This window comes from Gekko japonicus, unplaced genomic scaffold (genome assembly GCF_001447785.1).
Source record: "Gekko japonicus isolate JY-2015 unplaced genomic scaffold, Gekko_japonicus_V1.1 scaffold672, whole genome shotgun sequence".
Taxonomy (NCBI): domain Eukaryota; kingdom Metazoa; phylum Chordata; class Lepidosauria; order Squamata; family Gekkonidae; genus Gekko; species Gekko japonicus.
In genome coordinates this window covers 674,004-697,570 of record NW_015161423.1, presented here as the reverse complement: position 1 = coordinate 697,570, position 23,567 = coordinate 674,004, and the positions used below count along the sequence as shown (strand labels likewise).

At 43.6% G+C, this 23,567-nt stretch overlaps 1 protein-coding gene across 1 annotated transcript in view; it reads right to left on the bottom strand.

Moving 5' to 3' along the window:
- The window catches only part of COL13A1 (collagen, type XIII, alpha 1), a 308,444-nt gene that overhangs the window by 143,280 nt on the left and 141,597 nt on the right, over positions 1–23,567 (bottom strand). The window contains exons 17-18 of the mRNA XM_015428404.1: positions 15,249–15,311; positions 12,438–12,464 (exon numbers count right to left, since the gene is read on the bottom strand). Coding sequence (XP_015283890.1) covers positions 12,438–12,464; positions 15,249–15,311 — 90 coding nt within the window. The remainder of the gene's footprint in view (positions 1–12,437; positions 12,465–15,248; positions 15,312–23,567) is intronic.

Below are 23,567 nucleotides of genomic sequence, written 5' to 3'. Positions count from 1 at the left end.
ATAAGACCTAGTATCTAACGGGAGGTTAGTGTTGTGGAGCCAGGAATGTCTTCTGAGAGCTATTGCAGAAGCCATCGTTCGTGAAGATGCTTCAAGGACATGTTTGGTAGTGTTGAGCTGTTGTTTTGCCAACACCATGCCTTCTTTTTGGATGACTCTGGCCGCCTGAAGTTTGTCGTCTGGGAGGTGGGTTAGAAGTTCTGAGAACCACTCCCAGAGAGTGTATTGATACCCGTTCATACAGGCCAGGTAGTTGGTGGCCTTGACTCCCAACGCTCCTGTGGAGTAGAAGCGCCTGCCGAAAGCATCTAACTTCTTACCTTCCTTGTCAGAAGATGCTGAATGCATTCTCTTGGATTTAGAGGAAGATGTTATCACCATAGAGTTTGGCTGAGGGTGCGAGAAGAGAAATTCGGCATCTGATTCTTGGACTCTGTACATGTGGTCCAATCGTCTTGTGAACACAGGAGCAGATGAAGGTTTTAGCCATGGTGACTTTGCTGCCAAGGTGAACGAGGTATCAAGCTGAACTATGTTATAGACTGCATCTGTAGCCTGCGGATGTTGCTGGATGACAGAGAGGCCTAAAGAGTGGGCCATCCTTTTGACTAGATCAGTGTAAGAGGTAAGGTTGTCAGATGGAGATACAGGTAAGTCCTCCACGACATCCTGGTTGGGAGATGTATGGTCAGGAGAGGTATGAGCCTCAGAAGCCTCTGTATCTGAGTCCTCTTCCATGAAGTCAGAGGAGTCTTGTTGTGGTGTGTGGACCAAAGTGTCCTGTTGAGAAGGTATTGGTTTCGTTTGGACGACAGGAACGACAGGGCTTGGAGTGACCGGAGGATTGAGAGGACGACTTGGTTCCAGAGTATGGTGGGATGGATCAACTACAGGAGGACGCGACAGAGATGCTGAAGGTCTTGACTTGTGGGGGGATCTCGACCTATGAACGGAGTGGGTCGAATAGCGATCACAATCAGAATAGCCCGCTGGAGTTAACCACGACATGGATGGTGGATAAGCCCCATAGAGGTATCTCAACTGTCGTTGATCCCACAACATCGGTGTGGGGGGGGGGTAAGGAGAAAGACTCTGGGAAAGCGACTTCTGGACCGTGGATGTCTGGGAGACAAAGCTGTAGCTTGTCTGCGGGAATTGTCCCTGTAATGTCGGTCGTCGATATCGACAGATTGAGTGTGCAGACGAGGAGGGTGACGCTGCGTGTCACATGTGGTATATCGGTGCCGACGTGGATCAATGTCGGGAGCTTCTGATACTGTCGATGTTGATGACAGAGAAGGAGACGGAGAATACTCTGCATCCATCTGATGACTTATGAGTTCTACCCTTCCAATGTCGGAGTAAGGAGGCTCCATTTGGTGGACAGGGGAGTCCAATACATGGATGGTCGGTATCGGTGGAGGGACTTGGGCCTCCGATATCAATACTGCCGTTGGAGCAGGAGGCACTTTAGGGGCATCACCCAGTGCAGACACCACAACCTTCCCCTTCTTCGCCGCCTTAAGGGACTTGGAGGTGCCCTTCTTCGCGGACTTATGCTCTGTACTTGCCTTATCCGTGGAGGGGGACGATTGTGCCTTCGATGTCGGGAGTTTCGGTGTCGGGTGGTCGACATCGGAGGCAGGTCTCGATGCCAAAGTTGTCAATGTAGATGGTCTCTCCTCCATCACTGAGGCAGGAGCAAGGCCCGATTCAAGCAGCGGCACTTTAAGGCACGCAGTGCGGTTCTTCCTCGCTTGGTTAGAGAAGCGAGCACAGTGACGACAGGACACTGGCTTGTGAGACTCTCTGAGGCAAAAAATACAGAGGGTATGATGGTCGGGAGGAGCAAGTTTGCTACCACAACGTTTGCATCTATTGCATCTATTGAAAAATCCCCCCTTCCTCTCCATAAAGAAGTGAAGAGGAGGGAACGTTTTGGGGGGGGGGTAGCCCGAAGGTTTGAGGTAAATTCCCCTCAGAAGAAAATAAAGGTTGTTTTTTAAAAAGTTTTTGAAGAACAAAACACTAAAACGGAAAATAAAGTATGGAAATAGTTCCTAAGAGCTGTGAGGCAAAAGCGAACAGCAAACCGATCAGACCGACGAACAAAGAGGTCTTTCAAAAGCGGCGGTAAGAAAGGAACTGGCGGGATGTCCGCGCCCACCCCTCTGGGCATGCGCAGTAGGGTTCCTGCGCATGCCCGAGGGACTGGGCGGAAAAATCCATTAAAAGAGCTTGCTACAGCACCGATCAATCCAGCGCATGTGCACTAGATCCCATGGGTGTGAAGCACAGAGACCACGTCAAAGATCTGTTAAATACAAAAGAACTAGCCTTCTTGTATAGGTGATCCAGTACACATAACTTTCTTGACCTTTCAGTTTGTTGTTGTTCAGTCGCACAAAACTGGCTAGTTCATAGAAAACAGAGAGTGAGTGTAGGTGGGCAATTTTCTCAGTGGAGGGTGGTAAGCAGTGGGGTACCGCAGGGATCAGTACTTGGTCCACTGCTTTTTAACTTGTTCATTAATGATTTGGAGATGGGAGTAAGCAGTGAAGTGGCTAAATTTGCGGATGATACAAAGTTGTTCGGGGTGGTGAAAACCAGTGAGGATTGTGAGGCACTCCAAGGGGATCTGTCAAGGATGGGCGAGTGGGCGTCAACATGGCAAATGGGGTTCAATGTGGCCAAGTGCAAGGTGATGCACATTGGAGCTAAAAATCCTAAATATAAATACACATTGATGGGGTCTGAACTGGCAGAGACTGATCAAGAGAGAGATCTTGGAGTTGTAGTGGATAACTCACTGAAAATGTTGAGACAGTGTGTGACTGCAATAAAGAAGGCCAATGCTATGCTGGGGATTATTAGGAAGGGTATTGTAAACAGATCAGCCAATATCATAATGCCCCTATATAAATCAATGGTGCGACCTCATTTGGAATACTGTGTGCAGTTCTGGTCACCACACCTTAAAAAGGATATTATAGCTTTGGAAAAAGTGCAGAAAAGGGCAACTCGAATGATAAAAGGGTTGGAACACTTTCCCTATGAGGAAAGGTTAAAGCGCTTAGGGCTCTTTAGCTTGGAGAAATGACGACTGAAGGGTGACAGGATCGAGGTTTATAAGATTATGCGTGGGATAGAGCAGGATCTCATGGATCACTGCCTTGTCGTGGCGAGGGGGCTTGCGCAGTTCAATGAAGCTGTGGGCTATGCCGTGAAGGGCCACCCAAGACGGACAGGCCACAGCAGAGAACTCAGACCAAGCGTGATCCACCTGGAGAAGGAAATGGCAACCCACTCCAGTATTTTTGCCAAGAAAACCCCATGGACAGTATCAAAAGGCTAAAAGATATGACGCCGGAAGATGAGCCCCTCAGGTCGGAAGGTGTCCAATATGCTACTGAGGAAGAGCAGAGGACAAGTACAAGTAACCCCAGAAAGAGTGAAGCGGCTGGGCCAAAGCCGAAAGGACGCTCAGTTGTGGATGTGTCTGATGGTGAAAGGAAAGTCCGATGCTGCAAAGAACAATACTACATAGGAACCTGGAATGTAAGATCTATGAATCAAGGTAAGCTTGACGTGGTCAAAAATGAGATGGCAAGACTGAACATCGATATCCTAGGAATCAGTGAACTAAAGTGGACAGGAATGGGCGAATTTAACTCAGAAGACCATTATATCTACTACTGTGGCCAGGAATCTCGTAGAAAAAATGGTGTGGCCTTTATAGTCAACAAGAGAGTGCAAAAGGCAGTACTGGGATACAATCTCAAAAATGACAGAATGATTTCTGTCCGATTCCAAGGCAAACCATTCAACATCACAGTAATCCAAGTCTATGCCCCAACCACTGATGCAGAAGAGGCTGAAGTGGACCGGTTCTATGAAGACCTACAACACCTCCTAGAACTAACACCAAAAAATGATGTCCTCATCATCATAGGGGACTGGAATGCTAAAGTAGGAAGTCAAAAGGTAACCGGAATAACAGACAAGTTTGGCCTTGGAAAGCAAAATGAAGCAGGGCAAAGGTTAACAGAGTTTTGTCAAGAGAACACACTGGTCATAGCGAACACCCTTTTCCAACAACCTAAGAGGCGACTCTACACATGGACATCACCAGATGGGCAACACCGAAATCAGATTGACTATATAATTTGCAGTCAAAGATGGAGAAGCTCTATCCAGTCAGTAAAAACAAGACCTGGAGCTGACTGTGGTTCAGATCATGAGCTACTCATTGCAAAATTCAGACTTAAACTGAAGAAAATTGGGAAAACCACTAGGCCATTCAGGTTTGACCTAGATCGCATCCCTGATGAATATACAGTAGAGGTGAAGAATAGATTCAAGGGTCTGGATTTGATAGATAGAGTGCCTGAAGAACTATGGACGGAGGTTCGTGACATTGTACAGGAGGCAGCAATCACCACCATCTCAAAGAAAAAGAAATGCAAGAAAGCAAAGTGGCTTTCTGATGAGGCTTTACAAATAGCAGAGGAAAGAAGGAAAGCGAAAGGCAAAGGCGAAAAGGAAAGATTTACCCAACTGAATGCAGATTTCCAGAGAACAGCAAGGAGAGATAAGGAGGCCTTCCTGAATGAACAGTGCAAAGTAATAGAGGAAAACAATAGAATGGGAAGGAATAGAGATCTCTTCAAGAAAATTGGAGAAATCAAGGGAGCGTTCCATGCAAAGCTGACCTTTCAGAGCCTTTGGCAAATGACTACACCAAAGGTTCCAAAGAAGACAAAGCAGTTATAGGGTTAGAACTGGAGGTCATTGGGTCCAATTCCTTGCTCAGCGCATGTCTCCCATCCAACCACTGACCAGACCTGTATCTATTTAGCTTCAGCGAACTTGCTGTATCACCTGCCCCCAGACCATCTTGCTCAGTCATGCAGCATGAAAACAGGAACCTGTGGCATGGGCAGGTACCACTTTAATACTGGAAGGACACTGATACTGGAACCACACCAAGAATCATGCTGCTCTTTAGCAGATCTAGCCCTCGGTATGCATTCAATGTATGGCAGACCTATAACACAGTGCAGTTTGCACTGGTTAGGTGAAAAACAGGTTGCTTACCAGTAACTGGTGATCTTCGAGTGGTCATCTGTGCATTCACACCAATGGGTTTAGTGCGCACGCGCTGACCCAACCGGTGCTGTAGCAAGCTCTGTTTCAACGGATTTTCGCGCGAGTCCCCTCAGGCATGCGCAGGAACCACCCCAGCGCGCATGCTCAGAGGGGACGGGCGCGGAGATCCCGCCAGTTCCTTCAAAGCACCGCCGCCAATCAACACCTATCAAAAAATCAGGAGCTGACAGCAGAGGGGAAGGAGGGCGGGTGGTGTGAATGCACAGATGACCACTCGAAGATCACCAGTTACTGGTAAGCAACCTGTTTATCTTCTTCGTGGTCTCTGTGCTTCACACCAATGGGAGACTATGGAGCCATATCCTACCTGGAGGAGGGTGCTGGCAGGATCTTCATCGCTGGGCTGAAGACAAAACGTGACGTCCGATGCTGGCATTGTTTTTCGGACGTCGAGGGCGTAATGCCTGATTAATGTATTAGGCGTGGCCCATGTGGCAGCTTTGCAGATGTCATGTATCGGCACACCCTTGAGAAAGGCCATGGACGTTGTAAGAGCTCTGGTGGAATGAGCCCTGATAGGGCCCGGCAACGGCTGTTTTGCCAGGAGGTAGCAAAGTCGAACCAACTCCACGATCCATTTGGACAGATGCTGGGATGTAACTCGAGTTCCCAGGCGTGGCGATGCATATGAAAGGAATAGATGGGGATCTTTCCTAGTCGGATGTGTCCTTTTCAGGTAAAACAAGAGAGCCCTCTTGACATCCAATGTATGCAGCAATCTATCCTCATCAGATATTGGATTCGGAAAGAAAGTTGGCAAGAAAACTTCAGCTTGCAGATGGAATTCCGAAATGACCTTAGGCAAAAACGAAATATCCGGCACCAGGCGGATTCCATCAGGAAGTATGGAGAGGTAAGAGGCGTTGTGTCTAAAGGCTAAGAGTTCTCCAACTCGTCTAGCCGACGTGATCGCCACCAAAAAAGCTGTCTTCCATGTCAGGAGGCGCAGTTCGCATGTGGCAAAGGTTCAAACGGCTTCCGTGTAAGTTGATGCAGGACCAGTGGAAGGTCCCAAGGCACAGGCGGAGACTTAACCGGGGGATAAAGCCGAAGTAAACCCTTCAGAAACTGTTTTGTAACTGGATGGGTAAACAATGAATAACCATCAACTGGAACATGAAAGGCTGACAAGGCAGCTAGATAAACACGCAACGAGGAGTGGGAGAGCCCCGAGTCAGCAAGGGACAAAACAAACGAAAAAACTTTTTCCAGACCCGCAGTGGTCGCCAGAGAGGTATCAGCCCCGAGAAATGAGCAGAATTTTGTCCATTTCAGGGCATATGACTTGCGCGTGGACGGTTTTCTTGAATTCAAGAGCACATGCGCTATGCAAGCAGAGAATCCTCGGGTAGTATCCGCCACGCCGTGAGTTTCAGCATTTTCACGTCGTGGTGAAGTAACGGGGAGTCGCTGAGACAAAGCAAGTCCGGCACAGGAGGGAAATGGTAAAACGTCCCCCGAGACAGAAGAGTGGAAAACCAGGGTTGCCTGGGCCACCAGGGCGTTATCAGTATTACGTGTGCATTGTCCCTGAGGATCTTGCGCACCACCCTGAGGAGCAGTGGTAGAGGGGGAAACATATACAGATGTTTCTGTGACCATGGGTACAGGAGACCGTCTCCCAATGATTGGGCGTCGTACCCTCCTCGGCTGCAGAAGAGACGACATTTCCTGTTGTGTTGTGTGGCGAAGATGTCGACTTGGGGAGTGCCCCACAGTTGGAAAATTGGGAGCAGGTAGTGTTGCTTTATTCCCCATTCGTGAAGGCGGAGGCCCGATCGGCTGAGATGGTCCGCCTCTAGATTCAACTCTCCAGGTATGTGAGTTGCCACCAGGAAAATTTCGTTGGCCCTGCAGAAATCCCACAGATGTAATGCGAAACTGCATAGACGATTGGAAACCGTTCCCCCTTGGTGGTTTATATACGACATTGCCGTAGTATTGTTTGTCAGGATGTTGACGCACTATCCCCTGAGTAGAGTAAGGAAGCTGGTCACTGCGTTCTGGACAGCAAGTAGTTCCAGGAAGTTGATATGATTTCTTCTTGTATTGCAATCCCATGTGTCCCCTATGGAGAACCCCATGGAATGGGCGCCCCAGCCCGTCATAGAGGCGTCGGTAGTGAAGACGATCTCCGGTAACGGAGTGTGAAAGGGAGCACCTTGTAGCAGGTTGGATGGCACAGTCCACCAGCGGATGGCGTCTCGGACGTAGGAGGGAGGAGAGAGGAGGACGGCACGTGCATTCATGTGAGGCTTGTAAGAATGGAGAAACCAAAGTTGCAGCCTTCTCATTTTGAGCCTCGCAAAGAGCAACACTGCATTTGTTGCAGCCATGAGCCCTAGAAGTCTCTGAATGTTGTAGGCCGTGGTGGTAGGCTGTGTGCACAGTTGAACAGCCAGAGATATTATGTCGTCGGCTCTGTCTGGGGGGAGATAGGCCATGCAGATGTTGGAATCCAGTATTGCTCCTATATATTGGATGCGCTGAACTGGAGAAAGATGTGACTTGTGGAGATTGACCTGGAGGCCTAGGTCGGCCAGTAGGGACAAAGTGTCTGAAACGTTGGCTTCTAGGGTCTCTTTTGATGATGCGACTATCAGCCAATCGTCGATGTAAGGATACACCGAGATTCCCTTGAGCCTTAGGAATGCTGCCACCACCACCATGGTCTTCGTGAATACTCGAGGGGCACTTGACAGCCCGAATGGGAGAACCGCGTACTGGAAATGGTCCTGGCCGATTGCAAACCATAGGTATTGACGGTGGAAAGGGTGGATTGAAAGATGAAAATAGGCGTCCTGTAGATCCAGGGTAGCCATCCAAACACCTTGGCAGAGCAACGGCATGATCTGTTGGAGTGAGGTCATGCGGAAACGCCAGTATGCCACAAAGCGGTTGAGGCCTCGGAGGTCCAGAATGGGCCGCAAACCTCCGTCCCATTTGGGGACCGTAAAATATCGGGAGTAGAATCCCTTCCCCTGGAGGTGGGAGTGCACACGTTCGATAGCCCCTTTCTGCAGAAGGAGGGATACCTCCCGGAGGAGGGGTTGGGAGGGGGGCGTGAGGACGAAGACTGGTACTTCGGGGTTCTGGTGGAACTGAATCCTGTAGCCTTTGGTCAAGATGGAGAGGACCCATTGGTCTGATGTTATTGCACGCCATACATGGAGGAAAGGAGAGAGGCGGGTTAAAGTAAAGTTGGGAGCTGACTCGGGGATAGGGAAGTCAAAAGCCCTGCTTGGAGGCTTGTTTGGGCTGCTTGGCACGAGGTTGTTGTTGATTCGTGCCAAACCTTGGCTTCTGGTAGCTCTGCCTCTGGGACCCAGAATAGGTTCTAGGACGCCACCTAGGTTCTGGAGATTGGTGAGTCTGAGTTCGCCGCTGCCAGGGTCGTGGCCATGTGCGAGACCGTTGTGGTTGTCTATTTGAAGACGATACTCCTAGTGCCCTGGAAGCTTTAATGCTCTTATCAAGCTCCTGGAGGGAGGAATCGGTGTTGGCATGGAATAGACCGAGTCCATCGAAAGGCATGTCTTCAACCTGTGCTCTGGTGTCAACCGGAAGGGCAGTACTTCGGAGCCACGAATGACGTCTCAATGCAATTGCGGACGTCATAGTGCGCGACGAAGCTTCTAAAATGTGCTTAGTGGTCGTAAGTTGCTGTTTGGCCACTATCAAGCCCTCTTTCTGGAGAGCCTTAGCCTCACCCTGCTTCTCTTGTGGAATGGTGTTAATTAGATCGGTAAACTTTTCCCAAAGGGAATACTGGTAGCGACTCATGCACGCCAGATAAGTGGATTGTTTGATTGCCAGTGCGCCTGAAGAGTAAAACCTGCGTCCAAAAGCATCGCGCTTTTTACCTTCTTTATCCGATGGAGTAGTGTGCGTACGTCGAGATTTAGAAGACGATGTCACTATCATTGAGTTAGGAGCCAGATGTGTCATTAAGAATTCCGCTTCTGGGTCCTGAATTTTATACATATGATCCAGCTTTCGCGTGGATACTGGAGCGGAGAATGGGTTCTTCCATGGAGACTTAGCCGCTTCGACCAAAACGGAAGACATGGGGAGGGCTATAACAGATGAAGTGTCCATTTGAACAACATCATATAATGAGTCGGTAGACTGAGGAGGCTTTTGGATGACAGAAAGATTCAAAGCAACGGCCATTCTTTTAATCAAGTCCACATAAGCATGCAAATTATCGGACGGTGAAATTGGCAGGTCATGAGCCACGTCCGGAGTAGGGGACGTGTGATCTGGAGATGTAGGTATGACGGAAACCTCGGAATCGGAACCTTCCTCCATATCATCCGATGAGTCTTGTTCTGAATCAGTTTGAGGCGTGATATGGACAAGTGGTACTGCAGGCACCAATGGTTTAGGTGGTGGGACCGCAGGTTGTGCCTCTAGTGTCAATGGAGGAGGATCAACTGGAGGCCTTGAAATCGTTGCAGAAGGTCGCAACTTAGTAGGTGAACGAGATCTGTGGTCGGAACGAACAGAATAACGGTCCCAGTCTGAATATGCAGCATGTTGGAGCCACGGCATTGGAGGGTGGTATGGCCCGTAAAGATACCTCATTTGCCTCTCATCCCATGAGAGTGGTGGCCAAAAGGATCGAGGAGAGCGGCTCCTAGCTCTAGCATGTCCTTGTCCTTGGGCTGCATGACAATAGCCAGACACATCGGTATCGACAGCTTGAACCAGCTGAGAGGGATGGTAACGCTCCACGTTATGTCTCGGTCGGTACCGACAGCTGTCGGTATCGGGCAGTCTCGAAAGCATCGATGCCGATGAAGTGGATCTTGCGGGGGGAAACTCTGCACCTATTGGGTGACTCATGAGTTCCGCCGTATCGATATCGACAATCTCTGGAATCTGTTGGCTTAAGGAAGAAGCCAGTAGACCAGAAGGCGACATTCTAGGAGGTTGAAGCTCCGGTATCGACGCCTCAGTCGGTATCGACGCCTCTTTCGATATCGATGCAACTGTGGATTCCGGCACTAACTGTGCTGGGGTCTGCAAAGGAACGCCCTCAGAGGGCCCTGTCTTACCCTCCTTAGACGACCTGGGCCACTTATCCTTCCTAGTAGAATGTCCTTTCACAGGCTTGCCTTTAGTTGACTGTGTTGTAGATTTGGAAGCGGTTTTCGATGTCGATTTCGTCGGTATCGACGCACCGGTATCGACAGCTGGTCGTGAGGTAGACGGCTGGTCCGCCATCGGAGAAGACGGGTGAAGCGCGGATTCTAACAAAGCGACCTTCAACCGTGCTGCACGGTTCTTCTTCGTCTGATTCGAGAATTCACCACAATGTTTACAAGTTTCTGGCTTATGAGACTCGCCTAAGCAGAATAAACAAAGTTTATGGCCGTCTGGAGGAGCCAATTTACTTCCACACTTCTTACAACGATTAAAAAATCCCCACTTCTTAATCTTCTTCGTTTTCTTTTCCATACGGCGAGAAACGAGCAAATGCCGAGGAAAAGGAGAGGGGGGGGAATGGCCCAAGGGCCTGAGGAAAATTCCCCTCACGAAAGTAAAAGTCCTTCCTTTTTTCTTTTTCTTTTTAAAAGAAAAACTAAAGAGAGAAGTTAAACGGAGGACGAATCTGAAGAAAAGAAAAAATTAAGCAGATGCCCGAAGGCGGCTACAACAATCCGGTCAGGAGGAAAGGCAAAAAGGGTCCTTTCAACGCGGCGGTAGAAAAGGAACTGGTGGGATGTCCGCGCTCGTCCCTCTGGGCATGCGCAGTGGGGTTCCTGCGCATGCCTGAGGGGACTCGCGTGAAAATCCGTTGAAACAGAGCTTGCTACAGCACCGGTTGGGTCAGCGTGTGCGCATTAAACCCATTGGTGTGAAGCACAGAGACCACGAAGAAGATCATCACCGTACAGACAATACAAAATTAATCGATGGCTTTATGCTCCAGTTATCAAAATGTTATCACATGATTCTGTCTGAAGGTTTCCAAAGCAACACAATAACAACAACAACAACAACAACAACAACAACAACAATAAATCTATAGTTATACATCATTTTGTTATCCAGTATTGGTTGCTTAGAGTTTGAATAAGCCAGTTTGGAATCTACTTAAACCAAATTCACACATTCCACTTAAAGAACTAATTTTTAGCCCTTCTTCCATTATCAGCATGCATGGGGGGGGGGAGAGATATAAAAGCAATTATAAATTAAAAGGATCAGAACAGTTGTAAATGTACTTGTTCCGGGTTTCATAATAAATCAGTGGCCATAGAGGAAGACAGATTTAGAACCACTTTCCAATCTTACTATGCTTTATAAAGTTCATGCAATTTTTGGTCTCAGAATTCACTATTAGGCAATTCTAGGCCATCGTCTGTGACTGCAGTTTATAAAAAGCAGCTCTTTGGCATGGCAGATTATAGCAACAATTTTCCTTTCCTAGTACCACTTTTTATATTTTGCTCATGGGCACTAAGGAATAGGAGGTGTATGTTAATAAAAGCAAGGAGAAAGAAGAAAAATAATCACTATGTAGATTTTTATTCAAAAGCACGTATTGGCACATCAATGTAGATCTAAGTATCCTGGTATATATACCCTCACATAGCCAGTTTTACATGGATTTATAGTTTATTCACATTTATACCGAGTAATCTGAGAATCAGTTCCCAGGACACTTAAAATGTACAGCATAATGCATTTTTGCTTTGTCTGTTGTGGATCTAGGCCAAAGTTGAAATAACTTTAAACACAGCAATATATTTAAAATGCAGAGGTTCAATACACATTTTAATTGAATAGGTAACATATGGGCATGTTAGCCCTTCAATAGAGATCTGAGGAACAGAGAAAGAGAAGAAAATATGCTAGACCTTAACCTCAGGATCTGCTAATAGACCTTATGCTAGACCTTAACCTCAGGATCTGCTGACTTTGAGCAGATTTGATATGTCAGCTATGCAAAGATTGAAAAGAAATCCCAAACCATCTCACCAGTCACAGAAAAGCAAGAAAACATAAGCCAGCTTGGGCAGTCAAAAATGTCTTTGGTGAGAGTCAAATTCCACCAGGCTCATAAAGGCAGATTTCACTGTATATCATTGTGTGTGCCTAGTGTGCCTAGTGTCTGCTTGTGGTTAATCACAAAACAGATGTATATGACATTATATAGGCCACAGGTCTGCCTTGGACCCAAGTCTGTATAACAATACATTGTTCTGAGTAACAACATTTTCCAAGCCAACTGACACAAAAGTATTTTCCTTGCCTACCTTCATACCAGGTTCTCCCTTTCCACCCTGTGATAGGGGAAAAAATGCAGAAACAAGAGAGGAAACACAGATAGAAATGCTGAATATGAAGAGAAATCAGGAAGAATTAGAATTTCAGCTGCAACAACAAATTAAAGACAGATTTAAAAGATTAGCTCTCATAAAGGCTAAACCCCTACAAAAGGCATTTGACCAGAGACTGTAGCTGCACAGGGCTTAATTTGTGCAATGGCTCATCCCTGGCACAAACCTGGAACATATAAGGAAAGAAGAAATGAAAGCACTTCTGAGCAATTACAGACTTAATTTCTTGCACCAAAGATTAACTAAGGATGAGACAATATTTCCAAATAGACTTGCATCTATACTTCTACAAATTAAGGACTGCGATAATGAGACAGGGGGAGAAATGAGCCCATGCAATAATCACTCCTACTACATCACTTCTGAGCCAAAAAAATGTTTCCAACCATATATGTGCAGAAAATTTTCTCTGATTATATACACATATAACTGAGGCATTTTGGAATTTGGCTGTTTTGTACAACCAGAGAACAAGTGCCTGGGCAAGTTCAAATTCACTGTCACAAGGGAAATCTTATGAGATGAATCCCATCTCCTTCAGAAACAGAAGGAGGATGGGGTGACCAGGAAAGATACAGTTCTCTGTAAGCAATGGCATGTATCTATGTGTATGGGTTCCAAAAGAGGCAATATTAGATATAGGAGACAAAGTATTTTGAAGAATGTAAATATTTTTGTGCTGAAAAGTGAAAGCTAAGGTTGTTATGAAGAGAATGGTAAGACTGGCCTTTCTTTCACCATGCCAAATGAGGAAAAATCAGATTATTATAAAAAGAACAAAATATAGATTAAACATTGGGAAGAGGAAAACATTCTAATTTTCAGAATACAGCACAGAATAAAGTTCATCACTATATTTGTTTTACATCAGTTTAAGAGTCATGGCTTCCCTCAATAAATTTTGGGAATTGGTTTGTGAGGGTGCTAAATAGCTTCTGTCACATATTCCTAACTCACAGAATGAAAAGTTCCAAAGTCTCCCTAAGGAGACAGAATGGTTGAGTTCAGACGGGCCGTTTGAAGCAGGAGGGAGTCGTGGCAAAAAAGACCCGGAACAAACTGTTGCAGCTTTTCCGTTCACACTGCAGCGCATAAGAAAAATGCGGCTTTTGGCGTTCACACTTTGTTGGTGCGGGATGGACGCGGGATAATCGCGCTTTCCGGGGTTTGCTACCACTTTCACCAGGTATCTTTTAAACTCGGGAGCGAAGCGTTACAAGACAGGTTGAGTACGGGTGGGGAATGCCAGACAGATGTGCCTGTGTAAACGGCCCATTTAATCCGGTTGTGAAACGTTCCCCACACGAGCCTACGTCGGGGCAAACTGCCCGTCTAAACTCAGCCAATGACTAACAAACCAGTTTAAGCCGCAGGAATAGAGACATCCCAAACAAACAAACAACAACAAAATATCCTTTTCTGAAAGATTCTCTGACAAGCTCATCAGAACAAACAATCTAACATTACAATCAATTTATCTGTTTGTACACACCATGCATTAGTTCATTAGCATATTAAGGGTGGAGCTGGATGTTATACTTGACAGGAGATGTCTGCTGAAAATAGCAGCCCCTTGTTGAGTTCTTGTTGGCAGCCCCTTGTTGAGTGCCAGTTTGGTGTAGTGGTTAAGTGCGCGGACTCTAATCTGGGAGAACCGGGTTTGATTCCCTCCACTTGCACCTGCTGATGTGACCTTGGGTCAGTCACAAGCTCTGGCACAGCTGTTCTTGAAAAAGGGCAGTTTGTGTCAGAGTTCTCTCAGCCCCACCCACCTCACAGGGTGTCTGTTGTGGCGAGGGGAAGGGAAAGGAGTTTGTAAGACGCTCTGAGACTCCAAGTGAAGGGCGGGGTATAAATCCAATCTCTTCTTCTTCTTCTTTCACCCCCATAAAATTTAGGCAACTTTCCCGTATTTTGACGTCACCATGCTATATATTTTCCTGCAACCACCAGCCAATACAAAACTGAGGAAATACACAATATGATGAGATTAAGACAGGCAAGCATACTTAAACATTATGGGGATGGGGAGAACTAGGATGTCACTAGGATGGATGTCCGCATTTGGCAGCAACCCCATAATGTGCATAATATTTTGTCGTGTATTATCAGTGTCTGACATATATCCCACTGCAGACATGAACTAAGGAAAGATTCCACTACTTTTCAAATTGCACTGCAACCCATGTCATTTAAAATGACCAGCAAATAAGACAATTGGTCAACCCTCAGGTAATTCTCAAAACATCAGATATTTGTCATTCTTCAGGCTGCACAGAACAGTAGCTTAATTAAATATGCTTCGAATTGCAGCTTTATTTAGATTCTCAAATAGTCATATTAAGTTTCATATGAAGCAACTTGTCAGTTAAAAGGAAAACACATTGTCAGCTAGTGTAAACAAATAGAAAGGAATAGAGGACTCTGTGCCACCTTTAACAGACAGACATGACAGGGAGCTTTAGTGAGAGAAAACTTCTCTCATCAAATTATCAAGCTGAATCTGTTTAAATGTTAATTCCCATACGTCTACTACAGGTAAGGGAGCCTAGTTCTCTCTTGTATCTGCTCACTGTCTTATCATCTTCAAAAAAAAACCAGTTGTCACCCTTTAACATCTGTATCACATTCTAAAGAGTTGTATATAACTGTACAAGGAATACATGCTGTAGTAGTATTAAGGTGAACTGAGAATATGGGAGGTTGGTCATGCAATACAGAAGTTACCTTTGGGCCAGTAGGTCCAGGAACACCAGGGGCACCAGCTAAGCCAGTTTCACCCACCTCGCCCTGAGGATAAGATGTAGAGAAATGCAAGAAGAAGCAGATACAAAGAGGTGCAATTTTTATGGATAACATGAAGTATACTTAAATCTCACAACACTGTTGCTGGCCTGTCTAGTTAAGTGTTGCTAAAAGTTAGAAAGGAGAAGCCCTACAAATATCACTACTCTCCTATGCCTTTAACGCAGTGATTCTTCTTTTTTACAATTACTAAACAAATATAGTCTTTCTCTGGTTATCTAGCCCAGACATTTAAATATTTTTACGTTGGGATTTTTTGTGCCTTGTTGAGGCCTTTGGGGGGGGGGTGCTTTATTACTTTGGAAGCCTGAAAACTATTCCTTTCAGATGTATTTGTTTGATTATTTTTTCAAATTTTGACTCAATTTTCTTGGCTTTTTCAAACATTAAACCTTTGTTTGAATGTATAAGCATTCCTAATGGGGAATAAAAGTGTATTTGAGTGGGAGATATCTGTACTCACTCTGATCAATATGGGTTTTACAGGTGTTCTGCATTACAAACTCCTGAGGCAAAAACATCTTTAAGGCCTCATGTATGAAATCATCCTCCTACTCCTGCATGTGATGGAAAACAAGGCCTTTGCCTGCTTAGTGAGAACTTCTGCCTCATCATGGCTTTTACCCCAGCCTTCCAAGCTGTTCGGCATTAATTGATACCAACTCCAGGACTCTTACAGAATGAAATCAATTCAGTTTTTTCATTGATTAAAAAAATCTAGGGAGATTAACAATCCCTCTGTAAGAAAATTTAACCTTTTATTTGATTTACACACACACACAACCTTGTATCAGTGACATGTTCTGTCCTTTGGAGAGAAAAGTCTCTAAACACTGCAAGGACAGCTAATGAAGAAACCACAATTTTCACTGAAAAAAGGAGGCCCTAAATTGTAAGTGCCAACAAAAGAATAGGCTTTGGCCTACAGGGACTATGGTTTTTAGTTCCTCAGAAAACAAGCTTCTCAAATTACACATATCTAATGAGAAGGCACTGAGGTCTTGCCATTTCAGCCACAGACTGCCCATAAAACCCTGCATGTGTTACCATTACACAATGAGAACAACTGCTGGCAGCTGAGAATATTTCCATTTCTACTGTTCTTTTTTGCTTTTCTCTCTCTCTGCTGTCCTCTTTCTTAATATTTTATCCCTCAACTAATTTATTTTCTCTCTGCCCTGTTTTCCCATTCATTGAACTCCCTCATTTAAAGACTTTTGATTTAAACTACCTCAGGTATTTCAAGGGTAGTTAGTTACACAAAACTATTGGGAAGTTTCACACAATTAAAATTTTCTTCCCACGAGATCTCAGTATTCCCAGGCAGGGGTCATTTCCTGCAGGAGCGCACAGGAGCGGAGCTCCAGCAGTAAAGAGCCCAGGGCCCCTCCCCCTACCTTTCCCAGCACCTAGCTGGTGTGGGGTGGAAGTGGTGGCAGGGGCTTGATTGGGGGGATGGGTCATGGGGGATGGTGGGGTCTTGATGGGGGTGGGTGGGAGAGCCTCCCTCCCTCCCCATCTGTTTGCCCTCTTTCTTTCCCTCCTTCTTTCCTTCTCTTTCTTTCCCTTTTCCCCTCCCTCCCTCCTTCCTTCCTGCACAGATCTGTGCGTGTGTCCCCCCCCATAGATAGCAATCCAAAACAGTCCAGTGACAGCTTTAAGACCAAGTATTATTCAGGTACAAGTTCTCCCTCCTCTGTGAGGGCAGATCTGCGTGTTGTCCCCCCCCATAGCTAGCAATCCAAAACAGTCCAGTGGAGCCTGAGCAGTGTGTGTTGCCTTCTGACACACTTCCGGTAATGTCAGGGGGTGGGGCATATGCAAATAAGTTATGCTACTGAGCTATGCTAATGAGCTCCTGCACCTCTTTTTGAACAAAATGACCCCTGTTCCCTGGTATGATTGCCAACTTCAGGTTGGGAAATTCTTGGAGATTTTAGGGTGAGCCTGGGGAAGGTGGAGTTTCAGGAGAAGAGGGACCTCAACAGAATATAATACCATAGAATCCACCCTCCAAAGCAGCCATTTTCTTCAGTGGAACAGATCTCTGTCATCTGAAGTAATTATGGAAGATTGCTAGCCCCCCTCCTGGAGATTGGTAACCCTATCACCAGGGGGAACAAGACATGGCCTGGACCTTCCATATATATAGTCAGTTCCATAATGGCAATTTTCCATTTAGGATGCAGAGCTTGCTTTCCAGGATTTACAGTACGGAATAAGATTTTAATTGTATGAACTGAACTTAGATGATTAGCCTGTAATTGCCATGATTAATTTACTCATCTTTGTACAGACAAAGTAGATGACATCACGGTCAGCACATTGCATTCCAGTACTCCTTGTTTTGTTTCCTTGCATTTTTTAAATACCTAATTCATAGCATTTTTTAAAACTTCAAATCAATTGCAATGTTAGGCTGTCCAGTGTAGACAGTCAAATCACCATTGAAACTTTCTAGGGCTACTGTTCCTCTAACATTTCATGTTATTCTTCTCATTCCATTGTAATTAGTTATTTCCTTCCAGCTGGCTGGCTGTTCCTCTTGCCGCATTCATTAATAAATACTTAATTTTCTGCTCTTGTTGGGGATAGGCATAATAATTGTTTTATGGCTTTGTAGCAAGCCAAAACATTGATTCCCCCCTCGTTTTTTATTATTGAACCTTTGTAATTATCATCTTACTATGAACAATGATTTTTATCTTGATACAAATTAAAATAGTGCATTCCTTTTATTCCTTACAAGAGCTGATAATTAACTGTTCATGTTCCATAGAATAAATGGCCAGCTGGGAGAGAACAGAAATTAATTTATCTGGCTAAAAACTCAGGGAGGAAAAGAAAAAGGCCAGAAGAGGTCTTTGCTAAAGATTTACTTCAGAGTAGACCTACAGGAGGCTTTTGCCATGGGGCAGGAATTGCCAGATTTGTAAGGGGAACCTAGCACTATAACATGCTGTTAGAACCCTCACTTCAATTCTGTTCTAACCATGATGTAGAAAAGGGATTCTTCAGAACTACCAAAAGATCATCATGAGAAACCACCTCTGTATGGTTCACTTCAAAATGTAAAGAGTGAATTGGCAAACACATTCTGCTAAGGAGCCGGAAGCTCAGTGGTAGAAGACATACTTCGCATGTAGAAAATTCCAGCTTCAATCTTTGACATTTCCAGTTAAAGGTTCTGGGAAAGATCTGTATCCGTCTGAGGCCATGGAAAGCAGCTAACAGTCACAGTAGACAATACCAAGCTATATGGGCCAATGGCTTGAATTTGTATAAAGAAGCTTTATATGTTCATATTTACAAATAGATATTCTATACAGATAACACTTTACAGAGAGCCATGATTATCTGCAGTTGTTCGTTGAGTGTACACTCACTGTCAATTGCAGGTCAATCTCTGTGTAAGTTGTGAAATGGCTCACAGAGAAATGCTTCAAACTCATGAGTCAAAGCTAGATCTACCAGAGACTATCTGCCAAGCTTATCTAATTATAATAAAGGCTTCTACTGCTGATGACAGCCATGCGTTGTTCTATGGAACAGACTTTGGCTCTGGGAGACCCAGGTTCAAGTCCAATCTTTGCCTTGGAAAGGGGAACTTCAGTCTTTTGTCCGCAAACTGGAGCCATCAGTGCCCTCCTTCAGGAAGCTTTGTGAGGGCAAACTCAGCAACAGTAGTAAAAAGTTTTACGTATGAAAATTGCTGTACGAAGAACAAATGGAAACCACTTGCTTATCAACCACTGCAATGGAGGTTCTGCAATTTCAGTTTAACAATTTCTCCCATTTTTAAATTACTCTTATAGCTAAGAAGCATGCCCCAATGATTTAACCTAAGAGCCCAGAACCACTGAGACTCAACCCTATGATCCACCCCTACCCATAAGCAATCAAAAAAAATTAGCAGCACAATAAAACAAGGTAAGGATCATAAAAGCCACAGAAGCTTCAAACTAAATGGCTTATCAAATATATTAGGGAACAAAAAAGCAAGATAAGGTAAAGGTACCCTATGACATGCCACAGGCCAATTAAAAGGTTTGACAGGGAGGATACAATACAATCCTTTCATGGTAGGTTCTTCTTTGGTTACCAAAGAAGAACTTGAAGCTGAAATTGAATCCGTATACAGAAGAAATTCCAGCTATGCCAGAAAGCATAAAGTCCCTCGTGAAGTCCATGTAAAATTTTATAAATGTGAAACCAAAGAGAAAATTATAAGAGCGTCATATGAGAATAAAGTAACTATGCAAAATGCGGAAATAAGACTATTAAGAGAAGTACCATGGAGGGTAAGAGAAAGAAGATCTATATACTATGCCTTGACTGACTTACTAAAAAACAACCAGATAACATTCAGATGGCTGATCCCAGAAGGAATCCTCTTTGAATTCAAAGGAAGGCGACAGAGAATTGATTCTATCTTTAAACTACAGAACTTCCTGGAAAGACATGGAGAAGACCTGGGCTGGCAAAGGGAGGAGGGAGAACAAAGCAGAGAAAGCGAAGCAGAGGAAGGAGAACACAGAGAGGATCAGGCCGTGGGAACAGCCAAGAAAACAACAATGAGGAAAGACAGAAAAAAACAGGCAGTAGCCGCATTTCAGATGTTAACACGCTTTAGGTATAGGAATAAGGACAACAAAAACAATGGGGCCACTGGAACACACTAAAAAATTTAAAATACTTTCAATTAATGTGAATGGACTGAACAGCCCTCAAAAAAGGAAAAAGACTTTCCACCAAATTACAAAAATGCAGGCAGACATAGTCTGCCTACAAGAGATGCATATAAAAAAGAACGATATAAGATACCTCAGATATAAAAAACTTGGGAATGAATTTATAGCGGCAAGTGACAAAAAAAAGAATGGTACGGTGATATATGCTAAAGACAACCTAAACCCAGAACTAATACATGCATCTGACGATGGAAGAATTGTAGCAATCAAAATTGTAAGAAATGGAACCGAAACAGCACTAATCAATATCTATGCTCCTAACCAAAACCAGGAAACCTTTTTTGAAAGGTTAGACAAATACTTGGAGTTGAAGGATATAACAACATTTGTGTAACAGGTGACTACAATGCAGTTTTTGATCCTGAATTCGATAGGAAAAAACATACTAAAAACACAAAAGCGGGACCAAGACTACCCAAAAGCTTTTTACAACTGGCAGAGGAATATTGCCTACTAGACACTTGGAGAGTAAGAAATATAAATAAAAAAGATTTCACGTTCTATTCCCACAGGCATGATTCCTGGTCACGTATAGACATGGCTTGGTTAAACCTAACACTGCTGAGCGATCTTCTGGAGGCCGAAATACTGCCAAAAACATTTGCTGATCATAACCCAATACTTTTTGCCTTTAAAGAAACTAAAAAAAGAAACAGATGGACTATAAGTAACTTACTACTCAAAGATAAAAAATTTGTGGAAAGGACAAAAGCAGAAATTAAAGATTTTTTTACACAAAATATCCAACCAGATGTATCCATACAAACAGTTTGGGAAACATTCAAGGCATATATGAGAGGCTGGTTCATAAACCAAGATGCATGAAAAAGAAAACAAAGAAATGCATTGTACAAAGAATTAGGTAAACAAATTAAAAAACAAGAAGAGGAGTTACAAAAAGGAACCAAAAAGGAAGAGATACTAATCAGGCTAAAATTACTAACACATAAAATAAACCTGTTATTAACTCAAGAATTGGCGAAAAAGATAGAATATGCAAGACTATACCATTTTGAAAATGCGAACAAGTCCTCAAGATGGCTAGCGTACAGACTAAGAAAAGAAAAAGAAAAAAGATCTATAGTCATTCTGAAAGATGAAAATGACATTGAAAAATTTAAACTGCAAGACATAAAAGAAATTGCGGAGAAGTTCTACAAAAACCTATACCAATGAAATATAGAAGAAGAATCTAAAATTAAAGAATACTTGGAATTAAATAACAAACAAAAATTCAACCAAGACCAACAACATATCCTCAACGACCCAATTACAGTAGCTGAAATATCAGAAGCACTAAAGAAGCAAAAAAACAAGAAAGCACTGGGCCCTGATGGTATCCCGGCCGAATTCTTTAAAGTGTTTGAAGAACAACTGCTATCCCCATTGAGGAATGTGATACAGATGGTAGAGGATTTAGGGAAAGTACCAGAATCATGGAAGCAGGCAGCCATAACATTAATACCAAAAACAGAGACAGAGAAGAACCAGATAAAAAACTATAGACCTATATCACTTTTAAACATAGACTACAAAATATTCGCAACCATCCTGGCTACCAGACTGAAAAGAGTCTTGATACAAACGATCCATCATGACCAATCAGGGTTTTTACCTAAAAGATCAATGGAAAGCAATATAAGAACGGTCATCAATGTGTTAGAGTACTATGAACTTCAACCAGGGAAACAACTAGCATTAATGTGTCTAGACGCAGAAAAGGCCTTTGACAATCTATCTTGGTCCTTTCTCTTGCAAAAACTAGAGATAACAGAATGTGGCGACAAATTTAGAAAGATTATTAAAGCAATATATGAAAAACAACATGCCCAGATAATAATAAATGGGGACCTAACGCGGAGCATTGAAATTCAAAAAGGCTCAAGACAAGGCTGCCCGCTATCACCTTTACTGTTCATCTTTGCGTTGGAGACACTTAACGACCTAATAAGGCAAAATGAAAATATCCAAGGCCTGAAAATAAAAGGCCAGGAATATAAACTGCTGGCTTTTGCCGATGATTTATTGTTCATATTAGAAGACCCTAAAGACTCTAGCCAAGAACTCTTAGAAGTCCTCCAAGATTATGGGAAGGTGGCCGGCTTGAGAATAAATTACAAAAAAACTAAATTATTAACAAAGAATTGTGACATAGCCACCAAACAACAACTACATGAGATAACTTTGATGGAGATAGTTAAAAAAATAAAGTACCTAGGCATAACAATGACAAATAGAAACAGCACTCTAACCGAGGATAACTACTCCAAACTGTTAGAAGAAATAAGGGAAGACCTGAATAAATGGAAAGAACTGCACCTTTCAATATCAGGGAAAGTTGCAACGATTAAAATGAATATCTTACCGAGATTTCTAATTTTGGCCCGGAACATCCCGGTTTTGAGAAGAAACCAGTTTCTGGAGGAACTAGAGAGGATAACCAAAAAATTCATCTGGAGTGCTAAAAGACCAAGAATTAGAGCAAAATTATTACAAGAAGGAAAGAATAGAGGAGGCTTTGCCTTACCAAATTGGAAAATATACTACCAAGCGGCTTGCCTTGATTGGATAAAGGACTGGATCAAGCTGGAGGATGTGAGGGGCCTAAATCTAGAAGAAGCAGATTTAGTAATGGGCTGGCACGTGTATATTTGGTACGGGAAAGATAAAACTCACCTACATTTTAAGAATCATATCCTAAGGGCGGCTCTGTTAAAGGTCTGGAATGAAGTTAAAACTAAATTTTATACTAAAATACCAAAATGGGTATCCCCCTTGGAAGCCTTCATAAGACCAACCTTCCTTACCAAGTATAACAAAGAAACGTATGAAACATTACTAGACGAGACGAACCACCTGAAAACGGAAGAGCCTTTACTGTCACAATGCAATTTGAAATTATCGGGGTGGGAAAAAATCCAGTTAAAATCAAGATTTCAGATAGATCTGAAAGTGGGTTTCTACCAAGAGAAAAACGAGCTAGATAAAATCTGGCTCTCATCAAACGATAAAATGATCCAGAAACTGTATAAACTATTGTTAGAGGATTATTTGCCAGAAGAAACGCAAAACCATAATTTAGCAGTATGGAAGAAAGACCTAGGCCACGAAATATCTAAAGAATCTTGGTCAAAGATTTGGAAATCTGTAAAATATATGAGGGCAACAAATTACAGAGAAAATGTATTCAAGATGTATCATAGATGGTACTGGTCCCCAGAAAGGCTAGCCAAATGTTATCCAAATTGCTCAAATGTTTGTTGGAAATGTAAATTAAATGTAGGAACCTTTCACCACATGTGGTGGCGCTGTAAAAAAAATCCAGGTATATTGGAAAAATATACAAAATCTTACAGAGGAAATTTTGAAAGTAAAATTAGAAATGGTACCAGACATATTTCTACTTAATGTTATGCCAGATAAGCTATCTTTCAATGAAAAATATGTAATTGCATATGTAATAACAGCAGCAAGAATACTTTGGGCCAAA